Genomic DNA, 21,613 nt, shown 5'->3' with positions numbered 1-21,613 from the left:
TTTCTTTCTTTCTTTCTTTCTTTCTTTCTTTCTTTCTTTCTTTCTTTCTTTCTTTCTTTCTTTCTTTTTCTCTCTCTCTTTCTTTTTCTCTCTCTCTTTCTTTCTTCCTTTCTTTCTTTTTATACAAGCACCAGATGACCACCCCTTTAAGTCTACTGAGAAATTGCTTAGTTCCTCTCCTAAGACCAATAAAACAGTCTACAGCCCGAGATTGTCTGGGAGCTTCTTCATCATAGACTCTTTGGTTAACATTTCTCAGTACTAACCCAGAGTGAGACAACAGCTTCCCTGAGCGCAAGAGGCAGGTGCTAAGAGAGCCAACATGTCTGCCTGCTAGACCTCCCGCTGGAGGGCAGCCCAGATCCTCTGCTGCACCAGAGGTCAGTGATTAAGGCCAGCTTGACCAGGAACCTTGATTGTTGTTTCCGTCTCAACCCAGGAGCACGATTTTATCCCTGGAGAATAGGTGTAGTTATCGAAATCTCCTAGTTTGATAATTATTGCATGACTTAATCCTGGAAACTCTGTGTTGATTTTTTTAAAAAATTGTTGCTAAGGGGAGCTGACTCATATGGCCCATCTTTGGCATTGTAAGTCAGATGTATCAAAGGCTACCAGAATCAATTTTGGTTTAGCACTGGAGGGTGGAGTTATCAATGGATAAACATTAAATTATGAAAATCTTGCATAAAAAACATTTTGAAACTACTTAAGAGTTAGTGAATCAAAGCATTTGAAATAAGGGAAGAGTCACAGGAGAGTGATAACAATTTTGCTGTTAGGGTTCGTGACTAAACCCCTCTTAAACTCCAAACAGGCATGTCTACAATAGGCTAGCCAGAGGTCAATCTGGGAGGACAGATGTTGAACAAGGTGGATGCTTGGACTATTCAAAAGCCAACACACACACACACACACACACACACACACACACACACACACACACACGACAGAGAGGAGAAAAAAAAAGAGAGGTGATGAGGAAGCAAATCTTTCCTGAATTTCTAGAACATCTGATCTTGTATGACTAATGATGAAATAATTCTGTATTCCATGCTTCTTTTAAAAAGATATCTCTAGATCACTGAAAATAAAGAGCATTTTTTGAAAGGCTAAGCTTTCAAAAATGTAAAAGGCATGGCAGCATTTCACTGTATGATCATATGATTAGCACATGAGCTCCTATAGACAGTGTAAGTTTAGGCATTCTAGAAGTGTGAGGCAGATGCCTGGAGCCCAGAGGATCAAAAGCAAATGGCGGAAAGGGATGTTTTCTTGATTCTAAACCTTGGCCTCATCCCAGGAAGCATTTTTTTTTTTAAAGTGATGTATACTTAGAGGCTAACATCACAACAGCGCATTAGACTACTTCTGAAAGATTCAGTCACTGGTCAAACACAACTGCCTCCTCTCTAAGGAATGTAACTCAATATAGAAATGTCAAGATTTTTAATTTTTCTTCTTGGTCTTTATTCATTCAATAAGTATTTATTTAATTAATTAATTTATTTATTTACCCACAAATGAACTCCTGCTGATGCAGTTGCCGCTGCTACTACTGCTACTAGTTCAAATAAACAGTGTTTCTCTCAAGCAAACTAGAGTCATGTCACTGAGTATGGCTTCCCAGCCGGGCTCTGCCAGGCACTTTATGATACAAATCATACTCCTGGCCATGGATGAATGGACAAATGAGTGATTGAGCAGTTAAGTAGATGTCTTCACACTATACATAAACATTATTAAAATATGGCACTATATCTCATAAATACATACAAAAATTATTATTAACAGATGTGTGTGTGTGTGTGTGTGTGTGTGTGTGTGTGTGTACGTGTGTGAAACCAAGACTTGTCAAAAACAATGTAAGACATCATTCATAATGGTAAAATGTTACATTACTACTGGGTCATCTTAGTGACACACTTATTTTCAATGATACTTGGCTGTTTTGTTTTAAAAATCTTTGATCTGTCACCTTTTCAGGTTTTTTTTTGAAAGCCTGACTGTATCGTGCCAAAGGATAAGGCTTTGTGTAATACATGTTTAACCTTTCAGTTAAGCCACAACTGACACTTATAAGAATACTTTTTTTTCACAGCAGGTTCCATGTACCTAAGCGTTTGTAATTCCTTGTATTATAGAGTTATAATCTTGTCTCATGGAAGTTTTCAATTCCTTTTGGGCTCTTGAAGCAGTATTCAGTTTTCTGAATAACTTGCTCTACTAGGCAGAGTTGGCATCAAGGACTAAACTTAGAAGACATTGACCTTGCTTCATACTACAGCTTTTAAAGAAGAGTTGTAATGGTGTTATCCTTTCGTCTTATACTAGAGCATTGTCAAGGCACAGGAGAAAACAAAGCAGAGCTAAACAACACAGTGGGGACTAAGCCTTGTTACCAATCAACCATTTGGAAGAGTAATTCCCCATTTCTGCCCTTCATTTTCATAAGACTGAGCTTAAGCTGCTTTCCTGAGAAGATATGAGACCTCAACCAGTTGTAACCCCTCAGCCTTTAGTATTCTAATCTGTAAAACCAGAAAATTGGTTTAGCTGTTTCTGAGCTTCCTTTGGCTCCAAACATACGTAATTCTATGCTAGGGTCTAAGCATGGGCTGTCCTGCAGGCCTTCATAGCTCTTCAGTCTGTATGTGATTCCAACACTGCTCAATTAGTCTTTTAAAACTTCTTGATAAGTCATCTTCAGAGTTGCTGTGCTCAGGAATATCTCTGTGTTCTGCAGACTTCTCAGCTGTCCCTTGTATTGTCCACTCACTTGTGGAATTAACTCGTTTATCCCTGTAAGAAAGTGTCCCTCCTTCCTTCCCTCCCACGCTTCCCCTTCTTCCTTCTTAGTCTAATGTTTTCCTATGTTTTGGGGGTTTTAAACTCCAAACACACTTTCAATGAGTTAACAGTTTCCACATGTGGACTTTTCATTTCTTCCTCATCTCTTCCTCTCTTGCTTGCTCATTTAGATGCTTAAGGTACTTAAAAATAAATCCATTGTGGCTTATATGCACTGTGCAACTTTACGGTCTCCTTTGTTTTACTCATGCCATGCCCTACAGGCCCTTATCCTTCTCAAGGATTAACGTATGAGTAGAGCACATAACAACTCATCTTACTCAGTCACTTAGCCCATGCTGTCCATCCCACTGAAGTATGCTACAAACCGTGTTTGCATAACTTAAACTCCAAACTGTTAGATAATCTGATAGATATAGAGTCTAAACTCCCGCAGATAAGGTTATATAGTATTCTAATTTTTCTATTTTATACACTATGTTCTCTATATGCAAGGATTTGGGGCCACACAGACATTTATCACTCCCCAAGTAAATGCCCCTGTGCATACTATGAGTCTGACACGAAGGTGGGAGAGATGATGGAGAAGAATGAGAACACAAGGCCTCCTTGCCACCTCAGGCCATAGAGACCTGGCTACCAGCCAGTGTAGTAGGTTAGTTACTGTCTTAGGGCTTCGCTGCTGTGACGAGACACCTTGACCAAGGCAGCTCTTAAAAAGGCAAACGTTTAGTTGGGGCTGGCTTACAGTTTCAGAGGCTTAGTCCATTATTATTATGGCAGGAAGCATGGCAGAGTGCAGGCAAACATGGTGCTGGCAGAGGATCTAGGAGTTCTACATCTGGATCTGAGGGCAGCCAGGAAGAAACTGGATGTGTTTTCACACTGGGCATAGTTTCACCTCCTGAGATATCTAAGCCCCACCTTCATTGTGACACACTTCCTCTAAGAAGGCCACACCTCCTCCGATAAAGCCACAACCTCCTAACAGTGCCCATTCCCTCTGGCCAAGCATTCAAACACATGAATCTATTGGGGCCATTCCTGTTCAAACCACCACAGTTTTCCTTTGTGTTACAGTGAACAAAAATACCCGAGAAAAGCTATTTAAGGGAGGAAGGCAGGAAGTGCTGGCTCACGGTTTCAGAGAAATGTCAGTCCACAGTGAGGACAGCACTCATTGTGACCCAGCATGGCAGAGACTGCATTCTTCACACGGAGTGGAGCCAGGCTAGACCTAGGGCTAGGTCTAAACTTCAAGAGCTGGTGAAGTGGCCTACTCCACCAGCCAGGCTGTACCCCCTAAAGAGACTCCAGGGCCTTCAAAACAACATTCCAAGCCAAGGAACAATGTTCAGTGTTCAAACAGCAGCCTGTGAGCAGCATTTTAACTTCAAATCATGGCACCCAGAGTTTTTGACTGTGGCCTAGTCCCAGTCCCATATGTGAGTTGGCTCCTGTTACTTTTTCCTATTGTAACTTACAAAGATTATTCAATTGGAGTTTTTTTGTTTTGTTTTGTTTTATTGTTTTGTTTTAAGATAGAGTTTCTCTGTATAACAGAGCCCTAGCTGATCTGGACTCACTTTGTAGACCAGGCTGGTCTCAAATTCACAGAGATCCCCCTGCCTCTGCTTCCAGAATGCTGGAATTAAAGGTGTGCGCCACCACACCCAGCCCGGAGCTTAATTTTTACTCTTAACCATTTTGCAGAAAACCCTAACCATCTTACCCGAATTCCAGTGTCAGTGATGTTGAAACACTCAGACAGAGAAAGTTCCTTCAGTCTTCTGTGTTTGGTAAGAATACTCATGCCCTAAAAATAGAAAGATCATTTTGTGATTACAATTTAATGTGGGATGTATCCAAGAACTATTTGTACAAACTAATAGCATGGAAGAGCGATCATTTATACAGGCTAAATAAAACTACCTTCTGGGTCACACCTCTTTATATCTAACAAAGCATGGGCTTACTTTGGTAAGAAAATTACTAGTATTTGTCACTATTAAATCATTTTTAAAAACCCATTTCAGTTGTCTCAATGTTTTGGGGAAAAAAAATGCTACAGAGCCCCAGAGCTAGAAAACTCCTTAAGAAATCACCTGGGGGGGCTGGAGAGATGGCATCAGAAAAGGGAGAAAATAGGCAACAGGACAGGAGCCTACCACAGAGGGCCTCTGAAAGACTCTACCCTTCAGGGTATCAAAGCAAATGCTGACACTCATAGCCAAACTTTGGGCAGAGTGCAGGGAATCTTATGAAAGAAGAGGGAGATAGAAAGACCTGGAGGGGACAGGAGCTCCACAAGGAGAACAACAGAACCAAAAAATCTGGGCACAGGGGTCTTCTCTGAGACTGATACTCCAACCAAAGACCATGCATGGAGATATCCTAGAACCCCTGCACAAATGTAGCCCATGGCAGCTCAGTGTCCAAGAAGGTGCCCTAGTAATGGGAACAGGGATGGTCTCTGACATGAACTCAGTGGCTGGCTCTTTAATCACCTCCCCCTGAGTGGGGAACAGCTTTACCAGGCCACAGAGGAGACAATGCAGCCAGTCCTGATGAGACCTGATAGGCTAGGGTCAGAAGGAAGGGGAGAAGAACCTCCCCTATCAGTGGACTGGCGAAGGGGCATAGGAGAAGGAAGAGGGAGAGTGGGATTGGGAGGGGGTGGAGGAGGGGGCTACAGCTGGGATACAGAATGAATAAACTGTAATTAATCAAAAAAATAAATAAATTTTTAAAAATATATAGAATAAATCACCTGTTTCTACTCTAGCTGTGTTCAGATAAATGCTATCTGAACCAAGTGCTCTGACTTACCTGAAAACACTTGATGCAGCTAATAAATCTGTCAGTTGGTTCTTGCTCATTCCTACCCTTAAAGCCTTTAGCTCATTTCAAAAGTCTAATGTTTGAAAGAGAAATGGGACAGATCTTTATTAAAAGATCTAGAGACACAAGCAACCACCAATCACCCACTTTTTTTTTTCCAAGTTTAAGATCAAAGAAAATAGCAGATTCCGCTATTGGAAGTGCCTGTGCTGTGCCACTCGCTTCTCAGCAGTTTCCCCAAGAAATGACGGACACAACCCTCTGATAAGCACCGATGGGCTCATGAGCTAACGGGCTTGCAGGTGCTAGCCTGCTGAGTGTGTGTGCTTGTGTGGTGGTGCTGAGGATGAAGGCAGGCCCTCAGGCTTGCCCGGCACTCTCCTGAGACACAGCCTCAGCCTCTGTGCTCTTGTTTTCTATTAAAGATCCTTTGGGGATTCCATAAGATATGCACTTCCTATCAGGTTGACAGGTGCTGGATTTAATTCCTATTCCAGGAGTACAAGGTCCACTAACGGAGAAGTGTCAGAAAGAGCTAGAGCTCTGTCCTTTTGTATTTTTGTGAAGGACTAGTTTTATATTTTTGTTGATCTTAAGTGCAATGTTTCAGCCATAATGGAAAATGGCTTATGTGAATGTTAGATCTTGTTTTCCCCCCTTAAATAACTTTTATTTCAAGAAAAGATTTTATTTTTAGATCCAGATCAAAGGAGAAAGCTCTCACCACAGCCACTGTTCTACCGTGATGTCTCCATTTGTTTAATGATCCTGAGCACTATCCCCAAATGAAAAAACACTCCTCTTCATGTTCTTGCGACTGTGAAGCCTTTTGCTAGGACATGTTGTTTTCCCTGCTTCCTCCTCTCAGGGCAAGGACTCTGCCCCATGGAGCCATCACACACACAGCCTGCGCTCCAGATGCGAGTGCTCTTTTATTCATGCTAGAAGAACTGGAAGAGGTCAGCAATTTCCCCACAGAGACCAAGTTCTTTGAACAAAACTACCAAGAGATGTGGAGTTCATTTCTGTGTCCTACACTTGAAAATAGAAAGTATATATCATCTTTGGGATTTCTTCTAGGAAGTGATCTCCAAAACAGAGTTTACTTCTGTACCCAAGCTAGGATTTTCAAATCTTGGCTACAAAAGGTCACTTGCTAATAAGACACTCTTCAGTCTGTATGCTCCTTATCATTTCACACACACACACACACACACACACACACACACACACACACACCATTAAAAGTTCAGATACAGGGGCTGGAAACATGGTTCCACAGATAAAAATGCTCAGCATGCAAGCCTGATGGCCAGAGTCCAATCCTTAGAACACACATAGAGGGAGAAGGAAAAATAACCTCCACAAAGCTGTCCTCCACACATATATACCCAAGAATAGTAATAATTGATTATTCATAATAATACAATTATATTATATAATAATTATTATTTTGAAATTAAAATGAAATGAAATGAAAATGCTATGTTTAATATGATAATTACTAAAATGCATATACTCAACAGTGAATTAATATCATTAGCTGTTGCTTAAGTATATATATGAGATATTACTAAGATGTTTATCATCAGGAAGAGAGACAAGAAGTGTGAGTGAGGATATGGGAAAACAGACCCTCACATAATGCTGGAGTGAAAACAACGTGTCTCAGCCGCTCTGGAAAACAGTCTGACTGGCTCTCGGAAAGTCAAGCACAGAGTTAGCATAGGGCCCAGCAATTACACTTCTCTAGGGGTTTATAACTAAGAATAAAACCTATCTCCACACAAAAACTCGTGCACAAGTGTTCTGAGCAACGGTATTCAGAAACAACACAAATATTTACCAAAAGGTGGAAGTGTGAATAAGATGCATTTTTATCCCTACAGCAGAATGCTTGTGGGTAAAAAAAAGAAGTGTTGGTGCATGCCATTGTACGGATAAGCCTTTAAAACGTGATCCCAAGCAAAGGAAGCCAGACCCCAAACGCCACACACGATCCCATTGACATAAAGTTCAGGACAGGCAAATATACAAAAAAAGAAAAGCAGGTCAGTGCCTGCCTGAAGCCAGCTGGAGGGTGGGACAAGCATTGGAGAGGGGCCTGGTTTGGGAGTGATGAAAATGTTCTGAGACTGGATTGTGGTGCTGGTTACAGGACTCCATGAATAAGCCATTAAAATTAAAGCCATCTGCGGCCTTTCATCTTGATAAAGACTTTTTTCATTGACCAACAATTGCACGATAAAAATCATGAACTATCCCTGGCATCCTTGCTCCCAGGGTGGATGCACACGCCAGCCGCCTGTGGGTCACATGTGTGTCACTCACGCCTGCATGATCGACTGTTAACAGTATGAGTGATGTCACCGTGCCCTGCTGACGCATTACCACACAGCCTCGCTGCTGAATACACAGCCAACAGAGGAGTAGTAAGCAGAAACCAGGAGACCAGGCAGGTGCCACCTGCTACCAGCAGTGGGGCTAGCCAGGGGAATGTGCTGTTCCAGCCACCGAGGCACGTTCTTCATCATTTTCGTGTTTTGACTTAGAGCCTCTCAGATAACTGACCTGATGAACACCTGTGCTAGCTAGGTAACTGTTCTCTTCAGCTCTGTGAGATTCAGACATGTGCCAAGTTAGGAGGAATTTCTCTGAAACAGCTGACAGTTAGCTAATGTTTTCTTTAAAAAACAAACAAACAAATAAACAAACAAGCCCATAGTCTCAAGTCTGGGGTTTATAATTGCTCGATTTGTGGAGGATTCATTTAGCGCGCATAATGCTGATGAAACCGAAAGCCTACACATCAAGGAGGTGCGGGGCTTACTCCCCAGAAGCCCACAACCTGGGCGGGGAGACATATGGGGTACCACAGCTCATCATAACCAGGAAAGGGAAAGCGCTGTGGTGAGGCCTGCCACTGGGAGCCTGAGGCAGGCCAGCACAGGGAATAGGTCCCCAACCTGGGACTCCACTAGGTTCTGCCTATGCGAACACCATGCTTCTAACAACGCGCTTGACAGCCTGAGCCTCTCCCCTTCGTGCACAGGAACATGCAGTGCTTCGCACAGCGATACGCTAGCAATAGATTGGCTACCTAGGGCCCCACTATATCCAGCTTCAGGTTCACACAGCTCCCCCAATGACCACCAAACTCAGAGAGTGTCTACAAACATGTCCCCAGAATATCCAGGTACAAAGAAAGGATGGCCGGTCTGGCCTTAACTGGTTCCGGAGCATGTGTAATAAGGCAAGCTCTGCCCTCTAAGTGCACTTTTAGGAAGAATCCTCTATCTGCCATCTTGCACTTATTCAGAATTGGGTGTGTGTGTATATATATGTTTGCCTTGTAGAAAAGGGCAAACACATCGAACAAGGGCTTTTGGTGATACAAACTTGAAGCTCAGCAAAGGACAGCCCTAACTGCATGTCTGGTGAGCACACTCTTACTTTGAACGCCATGAAATTAAGCCCCCAAACAACAATGGGGACCTTCACCCATGTGGCCTGCTGTCACTCTTGACAGCGTATCCGACCTGGCCCATTGCTTTGCATAAACATTCCTTGTGACTTTTGAAAACCTGTGTGAGCCTTCATTTCAGTTTTGGAGTAAGAAGCCAAGAGTCTGGGAGTCCCCGGCCTGCCTCCTGACAGGTGAGGGCACTGCCTGGCCATCTTAGGGAGAGAGGGAGAGCCCCCTGGGAGCCTGAAGAACAGTCATGCATGCGGAACAGAAAGAACAGTGTAGTCTAAGACATTTGTGGTGGTGAGTTTTCCTGGGGAGACTCGAGTGTTGGTTCACTCAGACAGGACATTGACGATGATGGACCAAGGTAACGATCCCACCCAAATCAGTTTGATGAACCCACAAGTTGACTTAGCTGGCTCCCGGGAGCATGAGTGAAGGTTCCTTGGAGTGTAGAACATTGGTAACCCCCCCCCCAAACAACCCTATCACCAAAAAGACCATCCCACGACAGATGACAGCTTCCCCGTAGCTGCATGGTAGAACCCCATGCCCCAACCCTCGCTACTCTCTTCACTAAGCCCTTCCCCCTCTGGCTTCCTCAGCATCTTCTAAGACCATGGATAGCTGGGGCAGGCTACTTACAGCTGAGATGGGCGAGAGAGTGGCTGGAATCTCCGGTGGAGGCCTAATGACCCGCCCCCCTCCCACAATGAAAGAATGTCAATATGCCCGCTCTTGTGGGTCTCCCGTGCAGTGCAGCCACTCTGATTAACGTGGCAGTGGCTGCCGTATTCAGGGGACAGCATTCCACAACAGCGTGAAACAGAACGGCAAGGTGCAGAACTGGGCGGCACTGTGAGAGGATTTAAGATGGGCATTTAAAAGATTTTCTCAACCATTGTTCATCAAATTGCTCCAGAGGAAGGAACTCCTGGGCCCACTGGTGCTACTGCTTGGTTCGGTTTACTATCATGGAATAAAAGTGCTGGGGAGATTGGCTGGGGAGGGGTGGGGGAGGAGCAAGGAGGAAGGGGAAGAGGAGCCAGTAAGATGGGGTTGCTGGGCCCTCAGTCAGCAAAAGCAGGGGAGCCTCCTTGCAGCAAAGTCCTAGAGTTTCACTATGAAAGTCTTTCTTGTTCTCCCAAAGTCAGCCAAATGCATGCATTTTTTTTTTTTTTTAACAGGACAGAGGCCAGGGGTTTGTTTTCCTAAATTATAAAAAGAAGCTAAATTCATCATCAGCTTCCTCCTACAGCAGATGGGAACAAATACAGAGACCCACAGCCAAAAACTATGCAGGGCAAGAGACCTTGGAACACTCAGCCCTAAACGGGATGTCTCCCTCAAGTTCCTCCCCTCAGGGCTCAGGGAACCCATGGAAAAGGAGGCAAAAAGAGTGTAAGAGCGGAAGGGAGGGAGGACTCTGGGGAAACAAGGTCCTCTAAGTCAGCATGATCAAAGCTCATATGAACTCACAGACCAAGGCAGCGTGCACAGGGCCCACACGGGGCTGGTGTGCACGTTAATGTTCCCAGTTTAGTGTTTTTGTGGGATGCCTGAGTGTGCGAGGGTCTCTGATTCTTGTGCCTTCTCTTGGGCTCTTTTTCTTTTGTTTGTCCTATGCAATTCCGATGTGATGGTTTTGGTCTTATTATGTTTTGTCATATTTTATTAATATCCCTTAGAAGGCTGTGTTCTTCTAATGAGAGAGAGAGAGGGAGTGGCTCTGGGTGGCAGGGGGAGGTGGGGAGAAACTGGGAGAAGTAGAGAGAGGGGAAGCCATAATCAGGATATAGTATGGGGAAAACAGAATCCATTTTCAATAAAAGGAAAACAATTTAAGAGACTAAACTTCATGAGCAGGTGGAAAACAGCTGGTTTTAGCTGGTGATAGTCTGGTGAGCCATCAGCAAAACTGAGGGCGCTGGGAGAGTTCAAGGTTCCAGGTTCCCAGCAAGTTGGGCAAACATTTTTGCATCTCCACGTCGCCTGTCACATTGTCGGACATGGATCCAACCTGCCCGGGAATCCATTGCTAAAAGGGGCTTATACTATGGATTGGTTCACTGAGGGATATGGCCTCAAGCCACAGGGTTCCGGAGAAAGCAGACATGGAGTCCTAAGTCCCCGCTTGGCATCCTAGGAACTCCGCCTCTTACCCACTGTGACCGAGATGAATAGAGCTTCCCTGATGTGGGAACACACTGTTACACGGTGACCAGGATGCGAGAGAACGGTTTGTGTTTTAAGAGAAGTATTAGGAGCACTCAGTAGGTGTGACTGCTTCCAATTGTAGGGCAAAAAAAAAAAAGGTGGTGGTCCAGCAGAACTTTCAAAGGGGAAGAAAACTTCGAATGAAGCCTAAAGATTGTGATTCTTGACAAGCAATAAATACAGTGAGGACAGCCTTCCAGGCCGAGGAGATGGTACAAGCAGAGACTTCATCTGGAAAGTGTGAGCTGCTTTGGAAGTAGTTCAGTGTGGGGTCACCGGGATTAGTGGGAGGGGACACAGAACACTGCCAGGAACAGATCCGTGCACACAAGACCTTTGAGAGCTGAAGATTTCTTGAACATTTTCCCCGGTTTTACATCTGGATTTGTTTAGCTAATGTAGACAGACATCAGCAATGAACTGGTTACTGACTGTTGGGATTGGGGGTGCCTGCTCTGACTGAGTCATCCTACCCCTGGCTTGGAACACCACCAAAATAAACGTAAAACATCTTCCAACTCTGCACTGAAAACATTCAAATTTACAGAAGGTTCAAAGAATATTAGATGGAATATCTTTATATCCCTTACCTAAATTATTCAGTTGTGTGTGTGTGTGTGTGTGTGTGTGTGTGTGTGTGTGTGTGTGTCCATGTGCGTATGTAGGCCACAGGACATCCTAGGATGTCATCTTCCTCAGGTGCCATTCACTTTGTTTTAGTTGTCTGTTTGTTTGTTTTGGGGAGCTCTCTGATTAGGCTCGACTGTAGCCTGTAAGCCTTGGGGATCTGCCTATCTCTACCTCCCCAGTGCTGGGATTTTACAAGTTCACGACTCCACACCTGGCTTTCCACATGGCGATCTGAGGATTAAACTTGGGTCATCATGTTTACAGGCTCACCTGGCTCCCCATCCCAGCTTCCCATCCCAGGACTCTTTTGGAAGAGCACGTGACAGGCATTATGTAGAATGTCTCATAATCTGTATTTGTCTGCCTATGCCTCAGCTTGGTTTTTTTTTTCTTGTTTTTCTTTTTGTTTTTAATATTAGCCGAATGCTGCCACATCCCTGGGGAGTCTTAACGTCAGGTTGCTCTACCCAGTGAGGATGACACTGGGTCACCCAACTTAGGGCTCACTACTGTACTGCTTCATTAGAAACACATTTTCCTTCATTTAATAAATCTTTCAGAGTGTCAGGACACAGTGTGACAACAGCCTTCTGATCTTGGTGATCCTTGCCTAAATAAGTTCTTAAATGTGGCTTTTTAAATTCTGTCCTTCCTTCTAGATGTATTAGCTACTATTTATTTAAAACCTTTGCTTTCTTACTGAACTTCTCCTTTAACTTTGCTAAAAATTTGGGGGAGGGACTTTGAATTAATTAAGGCTCTTCTAAAGCCAGTGCTAACTGTCCCGAGTCATTTCTGGTATTTCTTAGTAACTGTTTTATATACTGGGGATTGAACACCGGGCCTCACACAGTCTGAGAACACAGCTTCACCACTGAGTTATGTACTCAGCCACCAATAAACATGTGTTTAACTTGTCCAATTTCTTGTTAGAAGCATTTTTGACATGAAATCACCGTCTTCACTGGTAGAATTGTTGGTAGAAGAGGGCACCTGAGGGAAACATTCAGATTCTGCTGACCTCTTGGGTAAGCGCGTGACTGTGGTTTCCTAGGCACACCGCGTCTTACGTGGAAAAGTGAGGTGGGTGGAAACTAGTGAAACATTTGAACGTGATGAAGATGAGGTTCATCTTTTCACAACTCACATGGCTGGCCTTTCCTCTGAGATACTTAATTTTTATAAAAAGCCTGGAAAGATAGCCAAGGCACTATAGGATCTGAACGTTAGAGCTAACACGGTGTTAAAACTTACAGTGTTAGAACTTTCAGCAGCCACCACGCTGCAAAGCATCCTCATCAGTGGCGTGTTTCAGCTTAGAAACACACTTTTATTTTTAGATTTACTTATTTGTTCGTTGTTTATTTTAAGGCAAGTTTTCACTATATAGCCCAGGGAGCCTCAAGCCCCTGGCCCTCTTGTTCAGCCTCCTGCGTGCTGGGTTACAGTGCCTGGCACCATGCCCATCTTGATGACACACTTTAATACAGGCATTCCAGCACAGTGAGTATGGACAACGTCATAATCTGCCCTGCACACGACTTTAAAAAAAAAACTACAGAATTACATAAGGCTTTATGGTTTGCCCAGCTTTTAATTCCTTTGTCAGCGGTCTCTACCATGGGTAAGGAAGCCCGCAGACTTTAAGATAAACATGCTAAAACAAAGATCTTGTCCATAGCTGCAAATCAAGAGAAAATAAGAACTTCATATGGAAGGACGTTTATTTACCTCAGGAGTCTGGTGGCTGGATGATCCACCCTGGAACGCTCTCCATGGCTGAGCCACAGCACAGTGAGCAGAAAAGGAAAGGCTTGCACACAGAAAGAGTCAAGAGCTGCAGAGGCCCTGCTCCATAGTAGCCCGCTCTCTCCTGACACGGTGCTAGTCTGCCCATGAGGGTGGGGCCAGCTGCTTCCTACTAGGTGCCATGGTTACAGGTTATATGTCACCTCAGTACTTGCTGCCACACTGTGTGGCTCCCAACGCCTGACCTTTTCCCCGCTGCTTCGAACCATAGCGTACTCACTGGAAAGCAGCTGGCCAAAACACGACAAAATGTTTTGCTTTAACGGGAGGGGAAACTGGGGGGGGGGGGGGGGAAACTCTAACTTCACTTTCATACTCAAGCCCAGAAGACCTTAACTGTAGCAGGAACCAGAGAAGGGTGAGAAAATATTGAAGTAATGAGTACATTTCTCAAGAAGACAAGAGCCGAGGCTATGGTGTGTTTGAAATATTCTGCCAACACAGAAGTGACTACTGAGAAAAATAATACTGCACAGGACCTCTTGGTTTAAATAGCAGGACATAAGGTTGTGTCTGTGTACATGTACATGCAGTATGTACATAAACAGTACAATCAGAGAAGACAGGAGGGGGGCAAACCGTTCAAATGCATTTTTCTGTAACCCACATTTTTGGTTGTTGGTGTTGGTGCTGTTAGAATGTTCCTGAAAAATAATTTAGAATAATTTGTGAGGAAAATCCAAAACAAAAATCATCAGTAAATTTTTTAACTAAAAAAGAATTTTTGAAGCATTTACTCTAGGCTCTATTTCTTCACAGAGTCACACAGTTCCGGTTCTAAACTATACCATACAAATGTGTCAATATACAAGAAGAGTATCATGCTAGGAATGGAAACCTATCATTTCCAAAAAAAAACAAAAACAAAAACAAAAAACAAAACAAGACAAAAAAACAAAAACAAAAGCAGAATAATTAGAGAAGATGAGCACTTCTCTAACTTCAAATGACTTGGCCCATTTTGAAGTGTGACCCTGCTGACCAGCCCTCTCTGTCTAAAGCATCATGTCCCTTGCAGCCCTAATATCATTCTGACATCCCTCCACCTTTAGACAGTCTTTAAATTTCCTCAGTGGATTCATCTTTCAAATTGATCTACAAGAATCATTGTTCTGAAGAAGTCTGCACTGCCTCCTCTCTTCTCTAATCCAGGCTTCCTCAGCCACCTGAACCACCTGAGCCTCCTCAACCACCTCAGCCACCTCAGCTACTTCAGCCACCTCAACCACCTCAACCACCTCAGCCACCTGAGTCACCTGAGCCATCTGAGCCACCTCAACCACCTCAGCCACCTCAGCTACCTAAGCCACCTCAGCCACCTCAGCCACTTCAGCCACCTCAGCCTCCTCAACCACCTCAGCCACCACAGCCACCTCAGCTACCTCAAACACCTCAGCTCTTGTTCTCTTGTTCTCTAACTGCTAACTCAGCCCATTGTGCCCTAAGTACCTCAAAAGACAACAGATTGCTTTTGGAAGTCTAGTAGGCAAATGGAAAGCTGGAGACTTGAATGAGTTCTTCCTCCTGTTCTGCTGGATGGTTGGGAGTCTGCTTAAAGAACTTCCTTTAAGAACTTTGCTCCTCCTATACCAATGAGGTCAAAGCTCTTCCCCACTTTTTCTTCTAACAGGTTTAGTGTGTCTGGTTTTACGTTGAGGTCTTTGATCCACTTGGACTTTAGTTTTGTGCAGGATGATAAGTATGGATCTATTTGCATTTTTGTAGATATCCAGTTAGACCAGCACCATTTGTTGAAGATGCTATCTTTTTTTCCATTGTATGGTTTTTAGCATCTTTGTCAAAGATCAGGTGTCCATAAGTGTGTGGGTTTATTTCTGGGTCTTCTATTCAATTCCATTGATCCATCAGCCTGTTTCTATGCCAGTACCATGCAGTTTTTATTACTGTTGCTCTATAGCACAGCTTGAGATCAGGGATGGAGATACCTCCTGAAGATCTTTTATTGTAGAGGATTGTTTTAGCAATTCTGGGTTTCTTGTTATCCCATGTAAGGTTGAGAATTTTTCTTTTACGTTCTGTAAAGAATTGTGTTGGTAACTTGATGGGAATTGCATTGAATCTGTAGATTGCTTTTGGTAAAATGGCCATTTTTACTATGTTAATCCTGCCAAGCCATGAGCATGGGAGATCTTTCCATCTTCTGAGAACACCAATAGCATAGGCTCTAAGATCAACAATCAATAAATGGACCTCATGAAACTGAAAAGCTTCTGTAAAGCAAAGGACACTGTCGTCAGAACAAAACGACAACCTACGGATTGGGAAAGGATCCTATATCTGAAAGAGGGCTAATATCCAGAATATATAAAGAACTCAAGAAGTTAAAAAGCAACAAATCTAGTAATCCAATTTAAAAATGGGGTGCAGAGCTAAACAGAGAATTCTCAATAGAGGAATATCAAATGGCAGAGAAACACTTAAAGAAATCTTCGACATCCTTACTCATCAGGAAAATGCAAATCAAAATGACCCTGAGATTTCACCTTACACCCAGAATAGCCAGAATCTGGAAACAACCCAGATGTCCCTTAATTGAGAAATGGATACAGAAACTGTGGTACATTTACACAATGGAATACTACTCAGCAATTAAAAACAAGGAAATCATGAAATTTGCAGGCAAATGGTGGGAACTAGAAAAGATCATCCTGAGTGAGGTATCTCAAGCAGAAAGACACACATGGTATATACTCACTTATAAATGGATATTAGACATATAATATAGGATAAACATACTAAAATCTGTACAGCTAAAGAAGCTAAGCAAGAAGGAGGACCCTGGGTAAGATGACCAATCTTCATTAGAAAGGTAAATGGGATGGACATTGGAATAAGGTGAAAATAAGGAACAAGAAAGGAGCCTACCACAGAGGGCCTCTGAAAGACTCTATCTAGCAGGGTATCAAAGCAGATGTTGAGGCTCATAGCCAAACTTTGGGCAGAGTGCAGGAAATCTTATGAAAGAAGGGGGAGATAGAAAGACCTGGAAGGGTCTGGAGCTCCACAAGGAGAGCAATAAAAATCTGGGCCTGATACTCCAGCCAAGGACCACGCATGGAGATAATCTGGACCCCGAGCACAGAGGTAGCCCTTGGCAGTTCAGTCTCCAAGTGAGTTCCCTAGTAATGGGAACAGGGACTATCTCTGACATAAACTCAGTAGCTGGCTCTTTGATCACTTCCCCCTGAGGGGGGAGCAGCCTGACCAGGCCACATAGGAAGACTATGAAAGACAGTCCTGATGAGACCTGATAGGTTAGGGTCAGATGGAAGGGGAGGAGATCCTCTACTATCAGTGGACTGGGGAAGGGGCATGGGAGGAGATGAGGGAGGGAGGAAGGGATTGAGAGGGAACATGGGTGGGGCTACAGCTGGGATACAAAGTGAATAAGTTGTGATAAATAGAAAATTATATTAAATAAAAGAACTTTGCTCCTTCTTGGTAGTTGTACCTTTGTGACATTGCTTATAAGGCAATTTCCCTGCAGATGAAATCTCTATAACCCAAGATGTTGGCTAGTCACATATAAGATACCGGAAACTGAACTCTATGAGACAAGATGTACTGGAGTAGCGAAGAGTCTACCATGACTGAGAAGAGCCTCTATTCGGGGAATAGAACATGGGGTGTGAAGGAACCCTGACGCGAAAAAGGCAGGAAGCCTCCTGCATTTTCACGATCCATGTTCCACTTATTCATGCTGAGGATGAAGAAACATGGGTGAGTCTCCTGTGTTTTGGTGGTCTGAGTATTTTAGTATTCAGGAATTTGAATGTGTCCAATTCCTATAACTGCAAACAACCTAAAGAAAACAGCAAAGCCAAACAAAGCAACAGTGAAGATCCCCAAATCACATGGGTGTCTATCTCCTATCTGTTCTTTGTCACCTGGCACCAAAGGAGCCCGTGGTACTGGTATCACATATGTCCAAAACAGAGTTCAGCATCTTGCCTCCAAGTCTCGACTTCTCTTCTGGGTTCTCTTCCTGAGCTATTGTGCCTACACCTGACCAAATACAAATCCTGGGTGTCGCTTGGGACAGCTGTCACCATGCTCTCCCAACCATTTCCCATTCTCCAGTTCCAGCCATCCATCAAGCTCGGCGCCTCCACTAAGTCCACATCAGCTCTCCGCCATTTCTACCTGTGGCTCCCGCCGCTTACACTCTCCCTCGGTTGGTCCCCAGAACCCTGTGAGCCAGGCAGCATCTCGACCATTGTTTGAAAAAGAAGAAAGTGGGGGCACAGGGCTGTTAACTAACTCACCCAAGTTCTCACAGTGTGGTGGCACCACCAAGGACACGCTGAACCCATGCTTTTCATAACTTTCAATCACATGGTGTTATTTCCTTCTTGTTCTGACATTGAACTGTACCTTGACCCAGGCCTGGACCTTTCAGGTTAGTACTTCAGAACTGACACACAGCTGATAGAGAATAAATACTTGTTGAATAAACTAGGAGCTGATAAAATGGTGTGTGTGTGTGTGTGTGTGTGTGTGTGTGTCTGTGTGTGTGTGTGTGTGTGTGTGTGTGTGTGTCTTTGTGTATTGGGCTGTCTAGCCAGCAAGCCCCAGAGGTTGTACTATCTCTGACTCCCCAGAGCTGGGATTACTGGCATGTTCCACTTTGTCTTTTACAGGGGTTCTGAGGTTCCTAACTTGGGTCTTCATGCTTTCAAAGCAGAGGCTTTGTCAATGGAGCCATCTCCCCAGCCCTGATTATCTGCGCTGTGGTCTATGTTGATTTGCTCTTATCTTCTGGCACAATAAAATTCTTGGCTGGAAGGCACATTTTTTTTTAAATTATCTGAATTGAAAAGGATTTGCTCTGCTTGTTACTACTTGCAGTCTGTTAGCCATAATGAGTCAAACTTATTTTTAGGAATACGTATTATCTCCGCGAATCCCATTTTTTAAAATTTGTATTTTTTTATATCAATTACATTTTATTCACTTTGGGTCCCAGCTGTAGCTCCCCCTCCCATCCCCTCCCAACCTTACCCTCCCTTTCTCATCTCTTCCCATGGACTCTCTCCAAGTCCACTGATAGGGGAGGTCCTCCTCCCCTTTCATCTGACCCTAGCTTATCAGGTCTCATCAAGACTAGCTGCATTGCCTTCCTCTGTGGCCTGTTAAGGCTGCTCCCCTATCAGGGGGAGGTAATCAACGAGCCAGCCACTGAGTTTATGTCAGAGACAGTCCCTGTTCCCCTTACTAGGGAGCTCGCTTGGACACTGAGCTACCATTGGCTACATCTGTGCAGGGGTTCTAGGTTATCTCCATGCATGGTCCTTGGTTGGAATATCAGTCTCAGAAAAGACCTCTAGGCTCAGATTTCTTGATTCTGTTGCTTTCCTTATGGAGCTCCTGTCCCCTTCAGGTTTTTCTATCTCCCCCTTCTTTCATAAGATTCCCCGAACTCTGTCCAAAGTTTAGCTATGAGCCTCAGCATCTGCTTTGATACCCTGCTGGATAGAGTCTTTCAGAGGCCCTCTGTGGTAGGATCCTGTACTGTTCCATGTTTTCTACCTCTTTCAATGTCCATCGAAAAAAGAAGGAAAAAAAAATGAAAAAACAAACAAAAAACCAACTCCAGTTTGTGTTAGCCATACACTCATTGGAGCATGGTCACACTTCCGGTGGGCAGCCCCTTAAAGAAACGAAGTTCTTCCCCACCCCCACTCCTGCCAGAGCCGACAGGGTTTCTCTCTGTAGCCTTGGCTGTTCTAGCACTCACTCTGTAGACCAGGCTGGCTTTGAACTCACAGAGATCCACCTGCCTCTGCCCCCTGAGTGCTGGGATTAAAGCTCTTTCTCAACTGTGAGTAGCCAGCCATCAGTGCCACTGCAAAAGTAATGTCCTTGCCCTTTATAGCCAGCAGGAGCAGATCATGAACGTCCACATGGTGTCTGGTGACAGCGTGGACCATGGACAGCTATCTACATGGCCTCCTGTGTCATGCTGTGACCTAAACATGGTCTCTAGCAGCAGTACAGATCACAGACATCCGGATATCCCTATGCCACAGCACAGGCCATGGTACCATCATGGCCCCCAGGGGCAGCACAGTTCATGGACATCAATGTGGCTTCAGGTGGCAGCACAGGTCATGGACATTTTTTTGGCCTTCAGTGGTAACTTTTTTTCTTTCTGAGACTTAATATTGTACCTCCAGATTTCCTGGAACTCACTATGTAACACAGGCTGGCCTCAAACTCATGGCACTCCTCCTGCCTCAGTCTTCTTAAGTGCTGAAACTAAAGCTTGAACTGCTACAAGTCAGCTCTATGGCAATTTGTTTTAAAATGTTGCCAGCCTTTCTGACTTAATTGACTACCATACAGGCCTGGAATCCAGGAATCCAGGCTTTTCACAACACTTAGAAATGTACAGAGCGGGTAGTCCAGGTGGGAGCAAGTCCAAGACCCTCACCTGGGGGCAGGACCCCTGGCAGGGACAAGTCTGAGACAACCACCAGTCCAGTACCTCACAGGCCCAGGGAAGGCAGACCATGCCTGAGACGACCCCTACCCAGTACCACACTGTGTGGGCAGAGAGCACTCCTGAAGTGACCGCAGACACTCAGAGACCCCAGGTGCCACTAAGAGGAGCAAGCTAGTGGTGAAGAAATGGAAGAGAAAGGATATGGGTGCAATGAAGAGAGGCAGAACTGGAGACTCGAGGATGGTGAGGAACAGCCTGATGGGAGTAGCTGGTGATGCCACCCAGGCCCATGTCTGTTACCACCTAAGGCCAGACAGATGTCCCTGGCCTGGGCTGCCATCCACAGCCATGTTTTGTCTGAGGGCTGTACAGAACTGTGAGAACTGCGCAGATACCCTGCTTGGTATCATGGAAGAGCTGTCCCTGAGGGCATGAGAGCAGAAGAGCTGGCCCTTCCCCTCACCTGCTAAAGCACTTCGGAGAGTGGGCCCTGCACCTCACCAGGGCAGCACAACAGAGTTGGCCCTGGTTTGGGGGCAGGCAGATGTTGTAGGTGAGGGCATGAGAGAGTGGAGCTGGCTCTGCCGCTTGCTGGCTTCACCAGGGTGAGCTAGCTGGGGCTGGGGCATGGTTGGAGAGCTCATCCCAAAGGGTGTTGGTGCAAGAGAGCTGGCGGGCTGACCAGCTCAGATACCCCTCAGGCCCAGGTCCAGGGCTTTGAGTTGGCCCACCCAACATCTACCCCCATCTATGAACTGCTGTAATGCATGATGGGGGCAGATCCAAAACTACAGGATCTCCATGACACAGGTCAATGATGGGATATCCTGGAGTAGTCCCAGTGAGGTTTCATAACTGACAGTGCAGCAGAAGCCAGAGGCCTCAAACCAGACCAATGACTCACTGCAGTGAATATCTACAAGTAAAGAAGGGTGGACAAAGCTGGGAAGTGGTGACTCACACCTTTAATCCCAGCATTTGGGAGGCAAAGGCAGGCAGATCTCTATGAGCTCAGGGCCAGCCTGGTCCACAGATCAAGTTCTAGGACAGCCAGAGCTGTATAGAAAAACCCTGTCTCAGGGAAAAAAACAAACAGACAAAAACCACTGTGGACAAAAGGGTATACTGTAGGACACACTGCAACATGTTACAGCTTCCACAAGGAGATCTTTTTTTAATCTTTTGTTGGGGGAGGTTGCAAAGGGCAAAGGTGGAGGGAAGGTACAAAGGGATGGGGAGTTAAGTGGGATTGAGGTACATGATGTCAAATTCACAAAGAACCAATTAAAAAGTTAAAGGAAAGGAAAGGAGAGAGAAAGACAGAGAAAGAAAGAAAGAAAGAAAGAAAGAAAGAAAGAAAGAAAGAAAGA

General features: G+C 44.6%; 1 protein-coding gene across 1 annotated transcript in view; it reads right to left on the bottom strand.

Moving 5' to 3' along the window:
• Fbxl13 (F-box and leucine rich repeat protein 13) overlaps positions 1-21,613 on the bottom strand; it is a 197,424-nt gene that overhangs the window by 18,515 nt on the left and 157,296 nt on the right. The window contains exon 18 of the mRNA XM_055612592.1: positions 4,544-4,627. Within this exon, the coding sequence (XP_055468567.1) occupies positions 4,544-4,627 (84 nt within the window). The remainder of the gene's footprint in view (positions 1-4,543; positions 4,628-21,613) is intronic.

This window comes from Psammomys obesus, unplaced genomic scaffold, assembly GCF_907164565.1.
Source record: "Psammomys obesus unplaced genomic scaffold, mPsaObe1.curated_primary_1811, whole genome shotgun sequence".
NCBI lineage: Eukaryota > Metazoa > Chordata > Mammalia > Rodentia > Muridae > Psammomys > Psammomys obesus.
The sequence above is the reverse complement of the archived record's forward strand: the minus strand, read 5'-3'. Positions and strand labels throughout refer to the sequence as shown.